The sequence below is a fragment of the Cyphomyrmex costatus genome, unplaced genomic scaffold, assembly GCF_001594065.2.
Source record: "Cyphomyrmex costatus isolate MS0001 unplaced genomic scaffold, Ccosl1.0 scaffold97, whole genome shotgun sequence".
Taxonomy (NCBI): Eukaryota; Metazoa; Arthropoda; class Insecta; order Hymenoptera; family Formicidae; genus Cyphomyrmex; species Cyphomyrmex costatus.
In genome coordinates, this window is record NW_017280561.1 from 426,482 (window position 1) to 441,020 (window position 14,539).

General features: G+C 30.7%; 2 protein-coding genes across 3 annotated transcripts; one reads left to right on the plus strand and one right to left on the minus strand.

Annotated features, from left to right (window-relative positions):
* The first annotated feature begins 963 nt into the window (after positions 1–963).
* LOC108782076 (clavesin-2) lies at positions 964–9,695 on the plus strand. Of its 2 annotated transcripts, none has more exons than XM_018550234.1 (7): positions 964–1,000; positions 5,126–5,350; positions 5,687–5,846; positions 6,724–6,785; positions 7,145–7,338; positions 8,885–9,098; positions 9,198–9,695. In XM_018550234.1, exons 2-7 carry the CDS (start codon positions 5,176–5,178, stop codon positions 9,401–9,403), a joined length of 1,011 nt encoding a protein of 336 aa, XP_018405736.1. In that variant the 5' UTR covers positions 964–1,000; positions 5,126–5,175; the 3' UTR covers positions 9,404–9,695. The 2 variants fall into 2 exon arrangements, with proteins under 2 accessions (XP_018405736.1, XP_018405735.1); XM_018550233.1 differs by lacking the exon at positions 964–1,000 and adding an exon at positions 1,045–1,099.
* Positions 9,696–9,707: 12 nt separating this feature from the next.
* LOC108782077 (putative serine protease K12H4.7) lies at positions 9,708–12,948 on the minus strand. The gene is made up of 10 exons (XM_018550235.1): positions 12,751–12,948; positions 12,489–12,670; positions 11,369–11,552; positions 11,210–11,258; positions 11,012–11,147; positions 10,809–10,875; positions 10,529–10,745; positions 10,313–10,445; positions 9,932–10,101; positions 9,708–9,854 (listed from the first exon to the last, which is right to left on the minus strand). Exons 1-10 carry the CDS (start codon positions 12,946–12,948, stop codon positions 9,745–9,747), a joined length of 1,446 nt encoding a protein of 481 aa, XP_018405737.1. The 3' UTR covers positions 9,708–9,744.
* Between the last annotated feature and the right edge of the window lie 1,591 nt (positions 12,949–14,539).

Here is a 14,539-nt window from a genome sequence, read left to right on the forward strand (position 1 = left end):
CTCTCTCTCTCTCTCTCTCTCTCTCTTCTACACAATACCTATATCCATCAATATAACTTTCAAACGATATCTATTCTAACACTGTTCAATAAATAAGTTATGTTTTTATTATCATTGTTTTACGTTCTGCTCATTTACTATTTAATTAATTTATTTTATCTATATTTGATTTGTCAGCTTAGTTTACATTTATTTTTTAATAAAATTACTTTAGTTTTAATTTTCCAACTTGTTGTAATTAGCTTTTAGGTTTAGATTTAGGTTTAAAGCAGCATTTATGCTGATATTTCGCCTATTGTATGTGCAATTTTATTTGCGTCTTTGCTGTAATTTTCTGTAATTATTTTCTTTAATATTCTTTAATTACAATTGTTATTATTGTTATTTTACTTATTTTAACATTTCTTACTTTGTGGCATATCAGAGAACAAAACATCACTGCGCGATATTAATACGCCATACGTTTTACAGGTTGCATTCTGCGAAACATGTAGTTTTCACAATTAGAGTAAATAAACTTTATAAAAATTTTCTTGTATCAGACCTTCAACCAACCGGTTAAACCGGATGTGTCGACAAGAGTCGAGTTAGCTAGAAGATGATCGGCGCGGCGTCCGGAACTAGTTCGAATATACAGACGGGGATCGTTACGAAACTGATAAAGCTGCGTATTTTATATACACATATATGTATGCTGTTTAAGTAGGTATAAAAGAGGGTAGAAAGCAAGCGAACTAGCGCAGTCTATGAGTTCACATTCGACAGAGTTTTAACGGGAAAGTCGGATTACGTTTGGTTCGCGTTGTGCGTTGGGAACAAAGGCGAGGTCACCTTCTTGTACCCCGAAGGATTTGCGGGTCTCCGCGAGGACACGCTCGTTCGCGGTTGGAAAAGAGTCGGTGTGGAGGAAGGGCGACAGGCTGGAAATTATAAAAGAGCCATCGACCAACAAGAGTGGGGCAGTCGCTTCCAAGTGTGCACCTGGGGCTCGACGATCGGAGTACGTTCGTTTAATCATAGGATACCTTTTTAGGATAAGTGCTTAAATCATAGATCCCTATTGCTTTGGTTTTGCGCGATTCTTCAAGAGGCAGATTGAGTAAGCGTAACAGTAGGACTTTTTCAATTAATTTACATAATACTTACTCTTACAATTAGCACATTTTATTCTTAGTCCTTTGTGTGAAGATTGTCTTTTCTTATATAGATGTTAAGTGGAATAATTACTTCAGTGTCTATATTTTCGTATCTTTTTTAATTACAAATGTGAATAAATATTAAAAAATTCTAAAAAATTGAATTTTTAAAATTATAATAATATATGCAAGATTTTTATTTTAATTTGTTTTACCAGAACATGAAATGCTTTAACTTAAGATATTTGATGAACAACTTTCTATTCTAAAGATAGTAGGAAGATAAAATTAAATTGATAAAAATTTATAGTAGATATTTATATTATAATTATTTTATTATATACACAAATTTTGAGAGTATATGATTTACACAATATATAATAACCAATTATGTTATAAAACGTTTTAGTTTCACGATTTTATAGCATTTTAACCCTGCATTACTCTCATGTGAGATAAATACACAGCTTTAGAGATGTACTAAATTTACAAAGTAAACCTTATTTATTGTAATATATAATAAATATTGCACAAATTATTTCACAATTAAAAAAGAACTTTTGCACTTCTTTGTCTAAAAGATACACTGAATGGTATCAACATTTATTTCATCATAACTTATTAAAAAGAATAATGAAAATTAAGATATAATGTTTAGGATGTAAAGTACACCTCATCATAAGTAATTATAGTGTAATTATTAAAAAAAAACTATGCAAGTATAATGTAAAAATAATGCATACTTGCAAATAATAAATTGTACACAAGTTTCTTATAAATAATTTTCGATAATTAGATATTTCCTTTCTTAAATTAGATATATCCCCTAATTTCTATAATTAGATATTTCCTTTCCTTTATTAAAAAATTAATAAATTATATGCTTAAAATATTTATATTAATATTTTAGTTGAATAGTCTTTAGCCATTTAAATTGAAAATTACGTCATACTTAAGGGTTGAAAGTCATAATTATACGGCGACAACATAATGACATTGTCTGTGACGTCAGCGATAAGCTTTCTAATCACGTTCGCCAGAATAATTTGTCGAATCGATTAACGCCGCGTGAATTTTAATCGCATGATCTTCGAAGCAGCTTGTCTCATCCTTGGTCATAAAGGCCGACACATGTAACTAAAGGTCGGAAATATGGAACGCACATCGTCATTGTTGCATTTGCTGCAAAATGATATCTAAAAGAAATTCGAGTAATTCAAAGAGAGCGAGATTTTTATCTCGCTCATCAGACGTACGAACTACAACAGAGTTAATTGATCGTAAACCCCGTGACATAATCATCGTAATACACGAGAGCAAGCATATAATGTTACATGATCATAGTGCTGTAATAATGAGCGGTAAAATCTCTTCTTGTGGAACGATATGAAAACGAAAGGATAGATATCGACGTGATGTAATCAACGTAACTTAATCTCATAAAAAAAGCTCTTACGCGCGCGGCCGACAACATTTGAGAGATGAAAGCTCGCGAGTAGTACGTGATAAGTGGTACTTTCTACGCGGAAGAAGATAATATACCTTTAACCGGCTCTATCTATAATCACAGTATACTTTGTGCGTGTTGTCGCAATTACATTTATCGACGTGAGACGGACACAGATACGAAAACGATACAGCGTAAGATACGTATTCAGAGACATAGTAGTGTCTCGGCACTAATGCGCTTCGACGATGGCTACTTTTCTCTTCTTTCTTTTTATTAATAGTTCTCTTGAAACCTGACATGTATCTTGTAGAAGTAGGTGCAATCACGTGCTTACCGGTAAATCTTTTTATCTTTGACTCCGACATTCTATGAGCGATGATATAACTTTGCGGATATTACGTACGCTTAACATTATTTTTGTGGGTCCAGTTACGCTTGCGATACGTAAAGGCAGTATTGCAACAAAGTTATACAACCTTAATTACCCTATGATACGCGGAGATCCATGGTTGAAGAAGTAGAAGTGAATGGTCCAGACGAGAGAACAAGCAATCTATCTCTTTCAATAATAAACGCAATTTAGAGAAGAGAAAGTGAATAGTTAAATCCATTGTGAAATAATTTTCGCTACGTAAAAAAAGACTGCAGTGTTCAAATTTCTTATACTCTTATTCTTTACTGAAAAAAGTATTTTGGTCACACTAATAAGATCTACAAATTTAAAATATAATAAATATAACATCCCAAGTAAAATACAAGTCATCCATAACATTAAAATGACATCTAATGGCAAAATGATTAATGGAAGTCATTTTACAATCAATAACTAATCATTTCAACGTCATTTTAATGTTATCGTGACTTGTTATTTTGCTTGAGATCAAATTTTATATTCAATAACGTAACTGTTATATGTACATGTGTTGTGCATTACATTTATATTGTTGAATGTGAGATGATAACATTAATATTATGTTACTTTATTTGATATTTGGGAAAAATAAACAAAACACGTTTAGATTATATCAATCAAAATTTTAATTATTGTAATTAAATTTGTGAATATTTCTTAATTTGAATGTTTGATAGATTTAATTAATCTAATTTGCAATTTTTTGATTAAATTTATCAGATTTCCAATTTATATAACTAGATATTTTTTCTGTACAGGTAGGATATAGAATTATAATAACATTAAGATGATTTCAAATAGAAATCACTTTAGGAAAAAATTATAATGATGTCATTTGGTACATTTTTGACAATGATTTTTCGGTGAATTTTTGACATAGCAATGATTTTTAAGTGATTTTTTTTTTTAATTAAAAAAGTTACTTAACGATCATTATTATGTCAAGAATTAGTTTAAAAAATTATTTAAAAACTATTCATTATCTCGTTAAAAATGTACCAAAAAGATTTTTCCTAAAATGACTTCTATTGATATCATCTTATTATGATTTTGTTCTTTTTAACTAAAAATTATTTAAAAATCATTGTCATATCAAGAATTTATAAAAAATCATCACCGAAGTGTATCAAAATGATATTATTTTAACTTCATATTGATGTCGTCTTTTCTATTATAATTTATATCTAATATATTATAATCATAATATGTTCTCTCTCTGAGTAGCTTCTTCAACTCATTTCATGTCGCAAGGGAAAAATGGTGTTGTCCATCATTGAAATAATGCCTGAAACAACAATTGTGAAACAGGAATAGTAAAATTAGCGTGACAAGATGGTAATGACACATCTCCTGCAGGAGTCGCGCACCGGCGGCGGTTTGTTTCGATGAACAAAGATGGGTGAACAACCGACAATTGCATAATCGGAGAAAGCGATTGCGAAACAGGTCGGTGCATACTATAAACGCCCTGACTTAAGCACGTGGCCCGGACGCGATGGTACCACGCTAATCGTTATATCATAGACCGACGAAAGGTCCGAGACTTCTTGCCCACAATCGGCTGACGACGCAACCGATCCGCTCCTTTCCAACCAAGTGAAACAGACGAGCACATTTCTTCCGGATGCCTTCGCCATTGAACAGAAACTGTGTTAGCCGGTCACTAAACGGTATCGTTTGGCGATTCGGAAGAAAGTGAAACATGCTGTACCGCATTCACGCTGCGTGCGCGCGCGCATAATTAAATTGGAAATTATTATACGAGAAGATAATAAATAAGAATAAATAACTCTCACACACTACATAGTAGTAAATATGTAATAAGTTATTACATATTTAAGTGTGTTATTATTAATAATACACACCTATAATAATGTGAAATTCTAAAAGAGGAATTATTTATTTTATTAAAAAATGTAATTTGCACTTGAACAAACATATCCACACACCAAAAATTCAAAATTTTACATATTTTTAATTAAATAGATACTTTTTCATTTTCCTCGCGTTATTTGTTTTATCTTTTTGAATTAGTTTATAAAAAAACAATACAGCGGAAGAAGTAAAATCTGAAAATCAGTTCAAAAATTTTTGATAAATATATAAAAATTTCAACAATATTTCCAGGTGTCTGTAAGTCTAAATAAATCACTTAACGTCTTTCGAACAAAAGCAAAATGGGAGCAGTGGAATGGGTAGCCGATGAGGACAATTATGAGTGCCCTCTCTCGATAGAAACGCAGAAGATGGCGAAGGAGGAGCTTAGAGAGGACAAGAACACCAGAGATCAGGCTCTCGAGCAGATGCGCAATTGGATCAAAATGAACCCGCGTATTCAAAATTGCCGTCTCGGTGAGGTTACATCATCAAATGGCAATCAATACGAATATTAGAGTAAAAACAATTTATGCCTTGTCAATTTACGACGAAAGATTTTGTAAAAAACACAGTAATTTAACTAAAATTCCAATTGAATATTCTAATAATTCAATTAAAAACCTGGTTACATTAGGATGATAACTAATTGCGTAAGTCTGTAAATGGGCATAATCACTTCACGATTTTGTAAGACATTAGAAGAATTTTTTACATTTTTTAACAAGCAGTCTCGAGCCTGCAATTGCACGTAATATATATGTATATATCAATAATTACAAGACGCGCAGCTAATTTTCCATCTTTTGTTAGATGCGCGATTCTTACTAAGATTCTTGCGAAGCAAAAAATTCAATGTCCCAATGGCTGAGGAAGCCACTGAAAGATACCTCCTGCTCCGTCAGGTGTATCAACAAGCGTTCCATAAATTGGACATCACACAACCGAACATGGAGGAGTTACTATCATTGGGGTAAGTAGTTCAATTGTCTCATTAATCGTTACAAAAGTATTTGTAAGTAATCAATCTGTAAGCAACAAATATATGGAGGCAAATGTGATTTATGATTTTGTTTCTAAAATTTTTATTTGTTCGCAAAAGTGCTTGTAGGCAATTAATCTGTAGATAAATGAGATGTAGGAAAATGGTACTGTAGGTAAGCAATCGATTTGTAGGCAAACGAGATCCTTTCAAATTTGGCGATGTTTACTGATGCTTGGAGAGGAGCAAAAATTTATGACATAAAATGTAAAATAAATGTAAATTAAATAATTAATTAAAATAATTAATTTATTTTAAATAATTATCTTAAATAATTATCTTTGATAATTTGTGCACCAACAATTGTGCGTGACTCTCATGTGCCTATTTTTATTTTAATTTATTAATATAATTAAGAAAAAATCTAAGAATATTGTTATTGATTTTATTATAAATTTGTTCAATGTTGTTTTGACATTCTGCGTTGTATCAGATTATAATTTATTTACTTAGAGTAATGTTATTCAAACATTTTTTAATATTTTAAAATCTTATATTATTAGATAATATTTAGAAACTATTTATAAAATGTTATATAAGAACGTGCACAAAATTTATATAAAATCAATGACTACATTTAGCAGAGAAAACTAATCACTTAGCGTTTAGTGATTCTTTAATATAATTGGTTCCCCTACACTTACTTAGATCCAGTGAAGAACTAAAGGTAGAATTAAACACAAAAATAAATTATATTAAAGAATTACTAAGCGCTACCTAATTAGTTTTCTCTATTGAACGCAATCAATATTTCAAAGTGTTAATCTAGCTTTTTACTTACTGAGCCATTTGCGATCTCTTCTTTTAGATATCTCTTCGTAGCACCTGGTCGTGATGCAAAAGGTCGCCGTGTTATAATCGCTAGACCAGGTACATGTTCGTTACTTTATATTATACTTTATATGTACAGAACATTTGAATGTTATTATATAAAGTTAGCAAAGTATATTTAAACACTTTAAACACACTAAAGTATAGTAAGTATACTTAAAGTAAAATGACAAACGAAAAAATAATTGAAAATGTTCGGAATTCTGCATTTCTCCATTAATTTGTCTATTACAATAAAATATTATTTATTACGTAATTATTTTATAAAAATTCTGTAAAACAGTTTAAACATATCTAAAAGTCTATATATGTCGCTAAAAGTCTGTACATGTAATCATTTTTGGTGCTTCTCTTTCGTCACGTTTGTTAATTGTCCGTATATGTAATTTCCGCTCAAGGCGTATTTGATCCTCACAAATACACGAACGTGGATATGTGCAAGATCCATGCTATCACTTACGAGACATTAATGGAAGATGAGGAGAGTCAGGTGCGTGGCTACGTACATTTCACCGATGGTGCTGGTGTTAGTTTTCCTCATTTGACGCTTTTTACTCCCAAAGAAGCAGTGCGCATCGTAAAAAATGGCGAGGTGAGATAAAAAATATTGTATATAATTGTATAAATATATTAATAATAAATTTAATAATGGGGAATATTTTTTAATCCAAACTTATTATTCTTTAATTCTCTTTTTTATTCTCAAGTATTTTTATTAATGAAGCAGTATATTACTGATGTAAACTTACTTAAATATTTTTAAGTCAAATAAAGACTTTTAAATATTTGCGTAACAATTTTCTGCGACATTTAAAGTTTTAAAATTTATTTTACAATCTTGTTTAAAATTCTTCATTATTTGCCTCATTTAATTAGTTAAGATAGTATTTTTTTTATAAATTATGTTAGATAATCATTTTTATTTTTGTTACATATCTTATCTAACCAACAAGCTATTATGTTTGATTCCCGCAAAAATGTTCCGTTTTCTTCATTGAGGCATAATCGATTCAGCTACGAGTTTGACCAAGGACGATGTCACGTACTCACGTAACAAATTTCATAACGTTTCTCAAAGCGTACAACTTAAAGACCGGTTTTATATCTTTTGTCTATTATGGCATTAACTGAAAAGCTAGTTAAAAGATTTTCAAGAGCTTATTTAAGAATAGAATGAGACTTATTTAAATATGAAAAATTGAATTATGAGGAACATAAATTGATTTCTACTAATAAATTATTAAAATATATTTTTTTGCTATACCATACTGAAAAAAATATCTTAATATGTAATATTATCGTAAATCCTGAAAATAATGCCTGAAACCAATTTTTGTGTTACGAATTTTGTTTATAAAAGTAATCTTTAAAATACGCGATAATAGTAATTTACTTAATATTTTATATATTCATATATATAGTCATATAATTCTATTTGTGAACATATATGTTAGTATAATGTTATAAAAATTTATAAATTACTTACATGTTAATTGAGGATGTATGTAACTATCTAAAAGGTATTTTTTGTAATATTATTATAATCTTTTTATATTGAGATTATCTCTATCTAATATACAAATAGAACCGATATTTCGATAGTCTGATTAAGCAGAGATAACAAAGATACTAACTCATATCTAAAAATAAAACTCATGTTTTTATTTCTATACAAATATAAATAGAAGTCTAATTGAAATGATAACGTATAATGACAATATAGATAAGCAATCAATTTTTATTTTCTCTTATCAGCATTTTGAAACAGAAAATGTTTTGAAGCAGAAAATTAGTTTTGTTGTTTGTATTTGTGTGATTATCGTAATTTTAAAGAAGAATTTATGTATATGTACAAGGAGAGAAGGATTTCTTAAAATTTACCCTGAAAATATAGTAATTATGGTACAATACAATAAAATTAAAAATTTTTACCATGCACTTCAGTAAAATTAATCATACTTATTTTATATTTTATTGTAGTTTTATGAATGAATGTGAGAGATTTACATAAAAATTCTTCGAAATATAATGTTGTCCCACGATTACTATATTTTCAGGGTAAATTTTAAGATATAATTCTTTCCGTGTATAATATAATAAAAAATGGTATAAATAGCAGTAACAGTAATTGTTTTCAGCGCACCGTACCAATGAGACATAAAGAAGTCTATGGAATCAACTCCCATCCCTCAGTAAAATTCGCCCTGGATTTCGGGATGTCATTGATTTCTGAAAAGATTAGAAGTCGCGTGAAGATTTACACGAGTCTCGAGGACGCTATTAATCGCAAGCTCGACGTCACAATGCTGCCTAAGGAGTACGGTGGTACTATCCCCATGAAAGAGATGATCGGTAATTCAGCTTAATATTGCATTCCTTAAGCATTATACGTTGTATTGTTTCATCGTAGGGAAAAATAGTAAAGGTAACAAAATCTTTTTTTCAATGCAGATCTATGGCGGAAAGAATTATTGGAAATGAAACCAACGTTACTGAACAACGATAAGATGAATGTCTGTCTTGAGCTGTATTCGGAGAAAGCGCGAGAAGGTGCGGTCTCGGCATTGAAGCAAGGATTCGGCTGTTCCAGTGTGGGATCCAATGATACCACGATGTGCGGCATAAGCGGCTCCTTTAGAAAGCTCGAAGTCGATTAATAGTTTCGATATTCTTTACTTATAAATACGTTTTTATCTAGAGATAAACAGCACGGGATCATGAGATACAGATTCATTTTGGACACCGCACATATTTTTAGATTAGTCTTGGTAGCAGAGAACGTAATTTTATTTTTGTATTATGTAGATAATAATACACAATATAATATAACTGATGTGTGTTATTTAGAATCGCACTGTGAACATATATCGGACACTGTACATAATTTTCATTAATGTTTCATAATTAATATGACAAAAAAATGTGGTTCTATTTATTCGTCTTTTGTTGTAAACATCAATAATTTCCGGAGTATTCGTAAGAACTTAGACAGGAACTTTTATGAGGAAATCCATTTGCCAATTATTTTGCGAATTTTTGCTCTGGCCTTTTTCAAATTATCTGGATCCGTAGCTATGTCGCTATATATATCGCGACAGTGTGAAGATCCTTTAAAATATATAATGCACTATTATATTATCTTCTTATGTTAGAAAAAAATGTATTTTAATATGTTGCATAATTACCACTAATGACAATAGCAGGTGAAAAAGCGTTTAGATCTTGAAGCACCGATAACGGATGCCATGGATCGCTATCTCCATTTACGAAAATGACGTTTTGTAAATCCGGTAATTGTCCTCCGTACATTATATTCGTCCTTCTCACATGTGAATTTAATATCTTTTTATTATAACTAAAATTGAGTTTAGCGTTTCTTACTTTAAAAATAATTCAACACTTTATTTAATAAGTAATCATAGCTACGATCATAAATTGTTTGACATTCGAAGAAATCTGTTGTGACGAACTGTTTTGGCGTGTATCACGCACATTTGTACAAATTACGGAAATAAATGACACTCTAGCAAGGAAAATATTAGGTCGCTATTTTTTTAAGTACTTACTAATCACCATACAAATCGGTACACAAATTGATGTAATAATTTAAGGGAAACAGCTTTCCAAAGATTGATCTATTTGAGTTTGTTGTCTGATAGTAACCGTATTCCGTGCAGGTCTGATGATACCACTGCCTCACTGTACAATAAACATTATTCCTTGTTGTACAACACGTGTCATACGATGTAATTTAATCTATTTTGTTAGTTGTTTCAACTCACTGATACTCGTGGCTGCCGGCGAGTCCCACGAAGTCTCTTGATATATCTTTACAAAATTATTATAACTTACATCAACACACTTGTCCTGATTCAAAAAGAGGCGTGCGAGTCTCTGTAGGGGACTGCCCAAATGCTTAGCTGTCATTTTATCACACAATGCCGCGATATTTGTTTCACCATTCTCGATTTTATTATACTGGACGACTCCGGCAAATATCTAAAGTTTAAATAAAAATGAATATACAAAGAAATGGAGCAATGTCTTCAATTGTTCACATACCTCTGACAGCGTATTCATGAAGTAACCAAGATCACTAGGAGACTTTACATCAGGCACGTGACACAAGCTAAACTCGATATTAATAATAAAAGAAATTATAATTTCTAATTATTATAAGTTACTTTTTCTCTTCAGTTTATTGTCCGAGCGCAAATTAAGTATTAACAAATAGCACGTGGATTCCAAATCATATTTAAGCTTACTTGAAGAGAAGTTTAAGTTTACGTGGACCGGCTTTCGTGGCTAATAATTCCTCTACCAATGAGAATGCAGTTTTAACAGATTCAACGCAATTTTTACTGTGTTTGCCGAGCGAGTCTGTCACGACCTCGAAATATTCTATGAAATCAAATAATCTTAGGGAATATTTTTAGGGATTATCTGCCAATCAAATAATTTACCGTAAAAATCAGCCTTTGCCTGAACCGGAGCGCTGCTGGCTAAGGTTCCCTGTGAAAAATAATCTTCTCTTTTATTGATTCCTTTCATTAAAAAATTTATCAATTCTTCTTCATGTTTAAGATATAAATATATAAATAAAAATATAACATAAACGATACTTGTATGAGATGAGGATATTTGAGGCGTGCCCAGGCCGCCATATTTCCAGCATAAGAGCAACCGACTACTATTACGATACTCTTTCCTAAATTCTTTTCTTTTTTCTTCGTTTGAATGAAGTAAGCGAGATCAGCGAGTGCCTGGTCGGCGTTCAAGTATTGTAAATTTTCCGTGCTAATGTCTCTATAAATTTGTATCGTGCAATATTAATTTTGCATTATCAATAAAACTTATGTTTTTTCTCTATATGAATACACATTCATGTTACAATAGACTCACTCCAGGGAATGCAATGGAAGTAATTAGTTACTCTAATTGTCGTTACTTAATTATTTATCTTGTTATAATGACGATTTGATAATGTTGCGAAGTTTTTATGATGCTAATATAACACCAGAGTTGGAACAGACAATAGTTAAATTTTTCGTAATAAAATTGTGTGTGTGTTTATTATAGATTTTAATATTTACGGTCTTGTACGATTTTTAGTTTAATCAATAGTTATTTATAATGTATTGGAAAAGTCATTCGTTATTAAAAAAAATAACTCGTAATTTATAAATTGTTTTTTTTTAATATAATGAACTAACTTTATGGTATTACTCGTTACTTATAATATTACTTTTTTCAATATTGGTAACGTGTAATTTACTTTTCAATATTGATAAAATTTACAAAGTGACTGTTCTAATCTTAGCGTAACGTTTAGTTAGTCATCGTTACAGTAATATTTCAATATTATAGTAGTAAAAGATTGTATCCTCATTATTAAATTGTTATTATAAAAAGTAATTGTAAAAGTGACAGAAAAGTAACTCTTCCATTCCCTGCTATAATCACAGATAAATTGTAATGTACTGTAAGATTATCAAAAATTTAAGTCAGTGATATCACATTATCTTAATCTGTGAATGTCACATGTCGTAACAAGATGCAATTTTTATCATAGCTTCATAAAGATAGCGATGTTACACCTGTGACAAAGTGGAAATTTACACGTCACTATGACTTTGCTATGATGTCACATCTGTGACAAAACGGACATTCACACGTCACCATGACTTTTCTGTGATATTACCGTGACCTTTTTTATTATGGAGAAAGCTACGGATTATGTACTTCGTCGGTCTGCTCTGTCCATAGAATCGATGTTCGGTGTAATACATCAAACCGTGGTATTTTACACCGATTTCGTACATCAGTCCACCTTGCAAAAATCCATCCGTTATCTCCCATTCTCCGCCGATCATGATCAACATGGGACCATTTTTCTTTAGAAATGCGGAGTTTTCTTTGTAACGCTAGACAGTGATCAAGTAGCATGTTAAAAAATATACGTTATAAGTAAAACAAGTTTTTTGCGATGATGATATATAATTACCATCGACCAAGTGCGATTGTCGCGATAGTTGAAATGATCAAGAGGCTGAGTGATCCAACCTTCAACTATATTCTTGCCTGCATTTTTTGTAGACGGCTCTGGCTCCTCCAAGCCTTGAAAAGTAAATCCCCGAAAACCCACCCCGTTGACGAGGGGATGGATTGAGCACAGAATGAACAATATGCTTAATGCTATCATAATCCGTTTTTCGTTAGTAATGGTACAGTAGAGAAAGTTTTGTATATTTTAGAATACACTAGATAAACGTTAAAATGTGACTGACTATTACTTGCCATTTTCTTTAGTTATGGTTAGCAAACCGATACGATATCTTCCATCAATAACCCGATAACTCTGACACTTTATTGCATTAGCTACTCTTAGAGGAAATGGGAAATAATACTCCGATAATAAGTAACAGCGAGCAAAAATAATCTGATAATTAAAGAATGTTTATTGACTACATGCGATTGCTTGGCATGGATATTTGTGTATATCTTTATCGCGCGATAAAAGGTATCATTTGGATTAAATACACGACTTACGTAATATATATAATTTTTAATTTTTAAGCGGGAAATATTTGATTTATATTTTTATATTGGATTATACTTGCAAAATATACGATAAAGGGAGTTTATTTAATCACTTCAACATATTATATTATATTATATTATATTAAGAATTTTAAAATAATGTTATGAGAATGAGATTAATAAAATCATGGTAACGAGAGAGAGAGAGAGAGAGATGGAGGGAGAGAGAGAGGGGGAGAGAGAGAGAGATAAATCGTAAATATGTCTGTCTACACTAACCGGCAAACACCTGTTAGCTCAAAAGATCAACAAGGTTTCTTGGCAGGACGGCTGTCTGACTCGGCATAAATCTTCGAACGTTTCCATTCCATATAATTAATATTATACGACACATGATTGTTGTTAAGCCTGTAGTACACCATACATATTTCCCTACTGGATTACTTGCGTTTAGAAAAAATGTATCGCTGATTTTAAGCTATGTATGCTGTTGTATTAAATGCGGATATAGGTATAATTTGTTTAACGATAAGCTAACATTCCAAAAAATTAAAAAGAATTTATTAAATTCTGTAAGTGAATGTTATCGTTACGATATTCTGATTATCAAAATGTTAGAAAAATCTATAAAAGAAAATTAAAAAAAACTAATAAAAAAATTCTTGATTAAAAAAATATGTAATTGTAAAATTTGTAGTCATGCAAAGTACAGAAGATACATTTATTAAGATGATTATATGAAAATATTTGATTAGATCAACTCATTATAATGTCGTTAAATTATTAAATAATAACATGCGTATATGCATATATACAACACATATGCATGCTTTCGTTTAATAATTTAACGATATTGTAATGAGTTGATCTAATCAAATATTATCACATAGAATGAGAAATATGCCGTTTGTATATTACGTGACTCTCAACTTGGTATTCAATAGTTAGTACTTGAAATTGCAACAGTTCATATAAGATAACAGTTCATAAGATCATGGTTGATTCTATACAAAGAGCTTTTGGACCTCTGGCCTCAGTTGGTTTTGTTCTTGGTTTAGGAAATTTCAAATATCCTCTCAGTTATTGGAGATTTCGCTTATGTGTCTTCTATACAATAATTGTGTGGAGTTTTTATACCTATGCGTTTCATGTTATGCTAATCGGATTTTCACCAGTGCATATATTTGATAATCCTTTGACTCTTACATGGATAAATATAAATATTCTTATAACGATAGTATCTGTAACTATCA

What these genes read in the sequence shown, in the direction of transcription:
- LOC108782076 (XM_018550234.1), top strand. Translation starts at nt 5,176, where the DNA reads ATGGGAGCAGTGGAATGGGTAGCCGATGAGGACAATTATGAGTGCCCT. An exon ending in TATTCAAAATTGCCGTCTCG is followed by an intron (nt 5,351 to 5,686) that starts GTGAGGTTACAT and finishes ATCTTTTGTTAG; the next exon opens with ATGCGCGATTCTTACTAAGA. An exon ending in GAGGAGTTACTATCATTGGG is followed by an intron (nt 5,847 to 6,723) that starts GTAAGTAGTTCA and finishes CTCTTCTTTTAG; the next exon opens with ATATCTCTTCGTAGCACCTG.
- LOC108782077 (XM_018550235.1), bottom strand. Translation starts at nt 12,948, where the DNA reads ATGATAGCATTAAGCATATTGTTCATTCTGTGCTCAATCCATCCCCTC. An exon ending in ACAATCGCACTTGGTCGATG is followed by an intron (nt 12,671 to 12,750) that starts GTAATTATATAT and finishes ATCACTGTCTAG; the next exon opens with CGTTACAAAGAAAACTCCGC. An exon ending in ACCGATTTGTATGGTGATTA is followed by an intron (nt 10,102 to 10,312) that starts GTAAGTACTTAA and finishes ACTCAATTTTAG; the next exon opens with TTATAATAAAAAGATATTAA.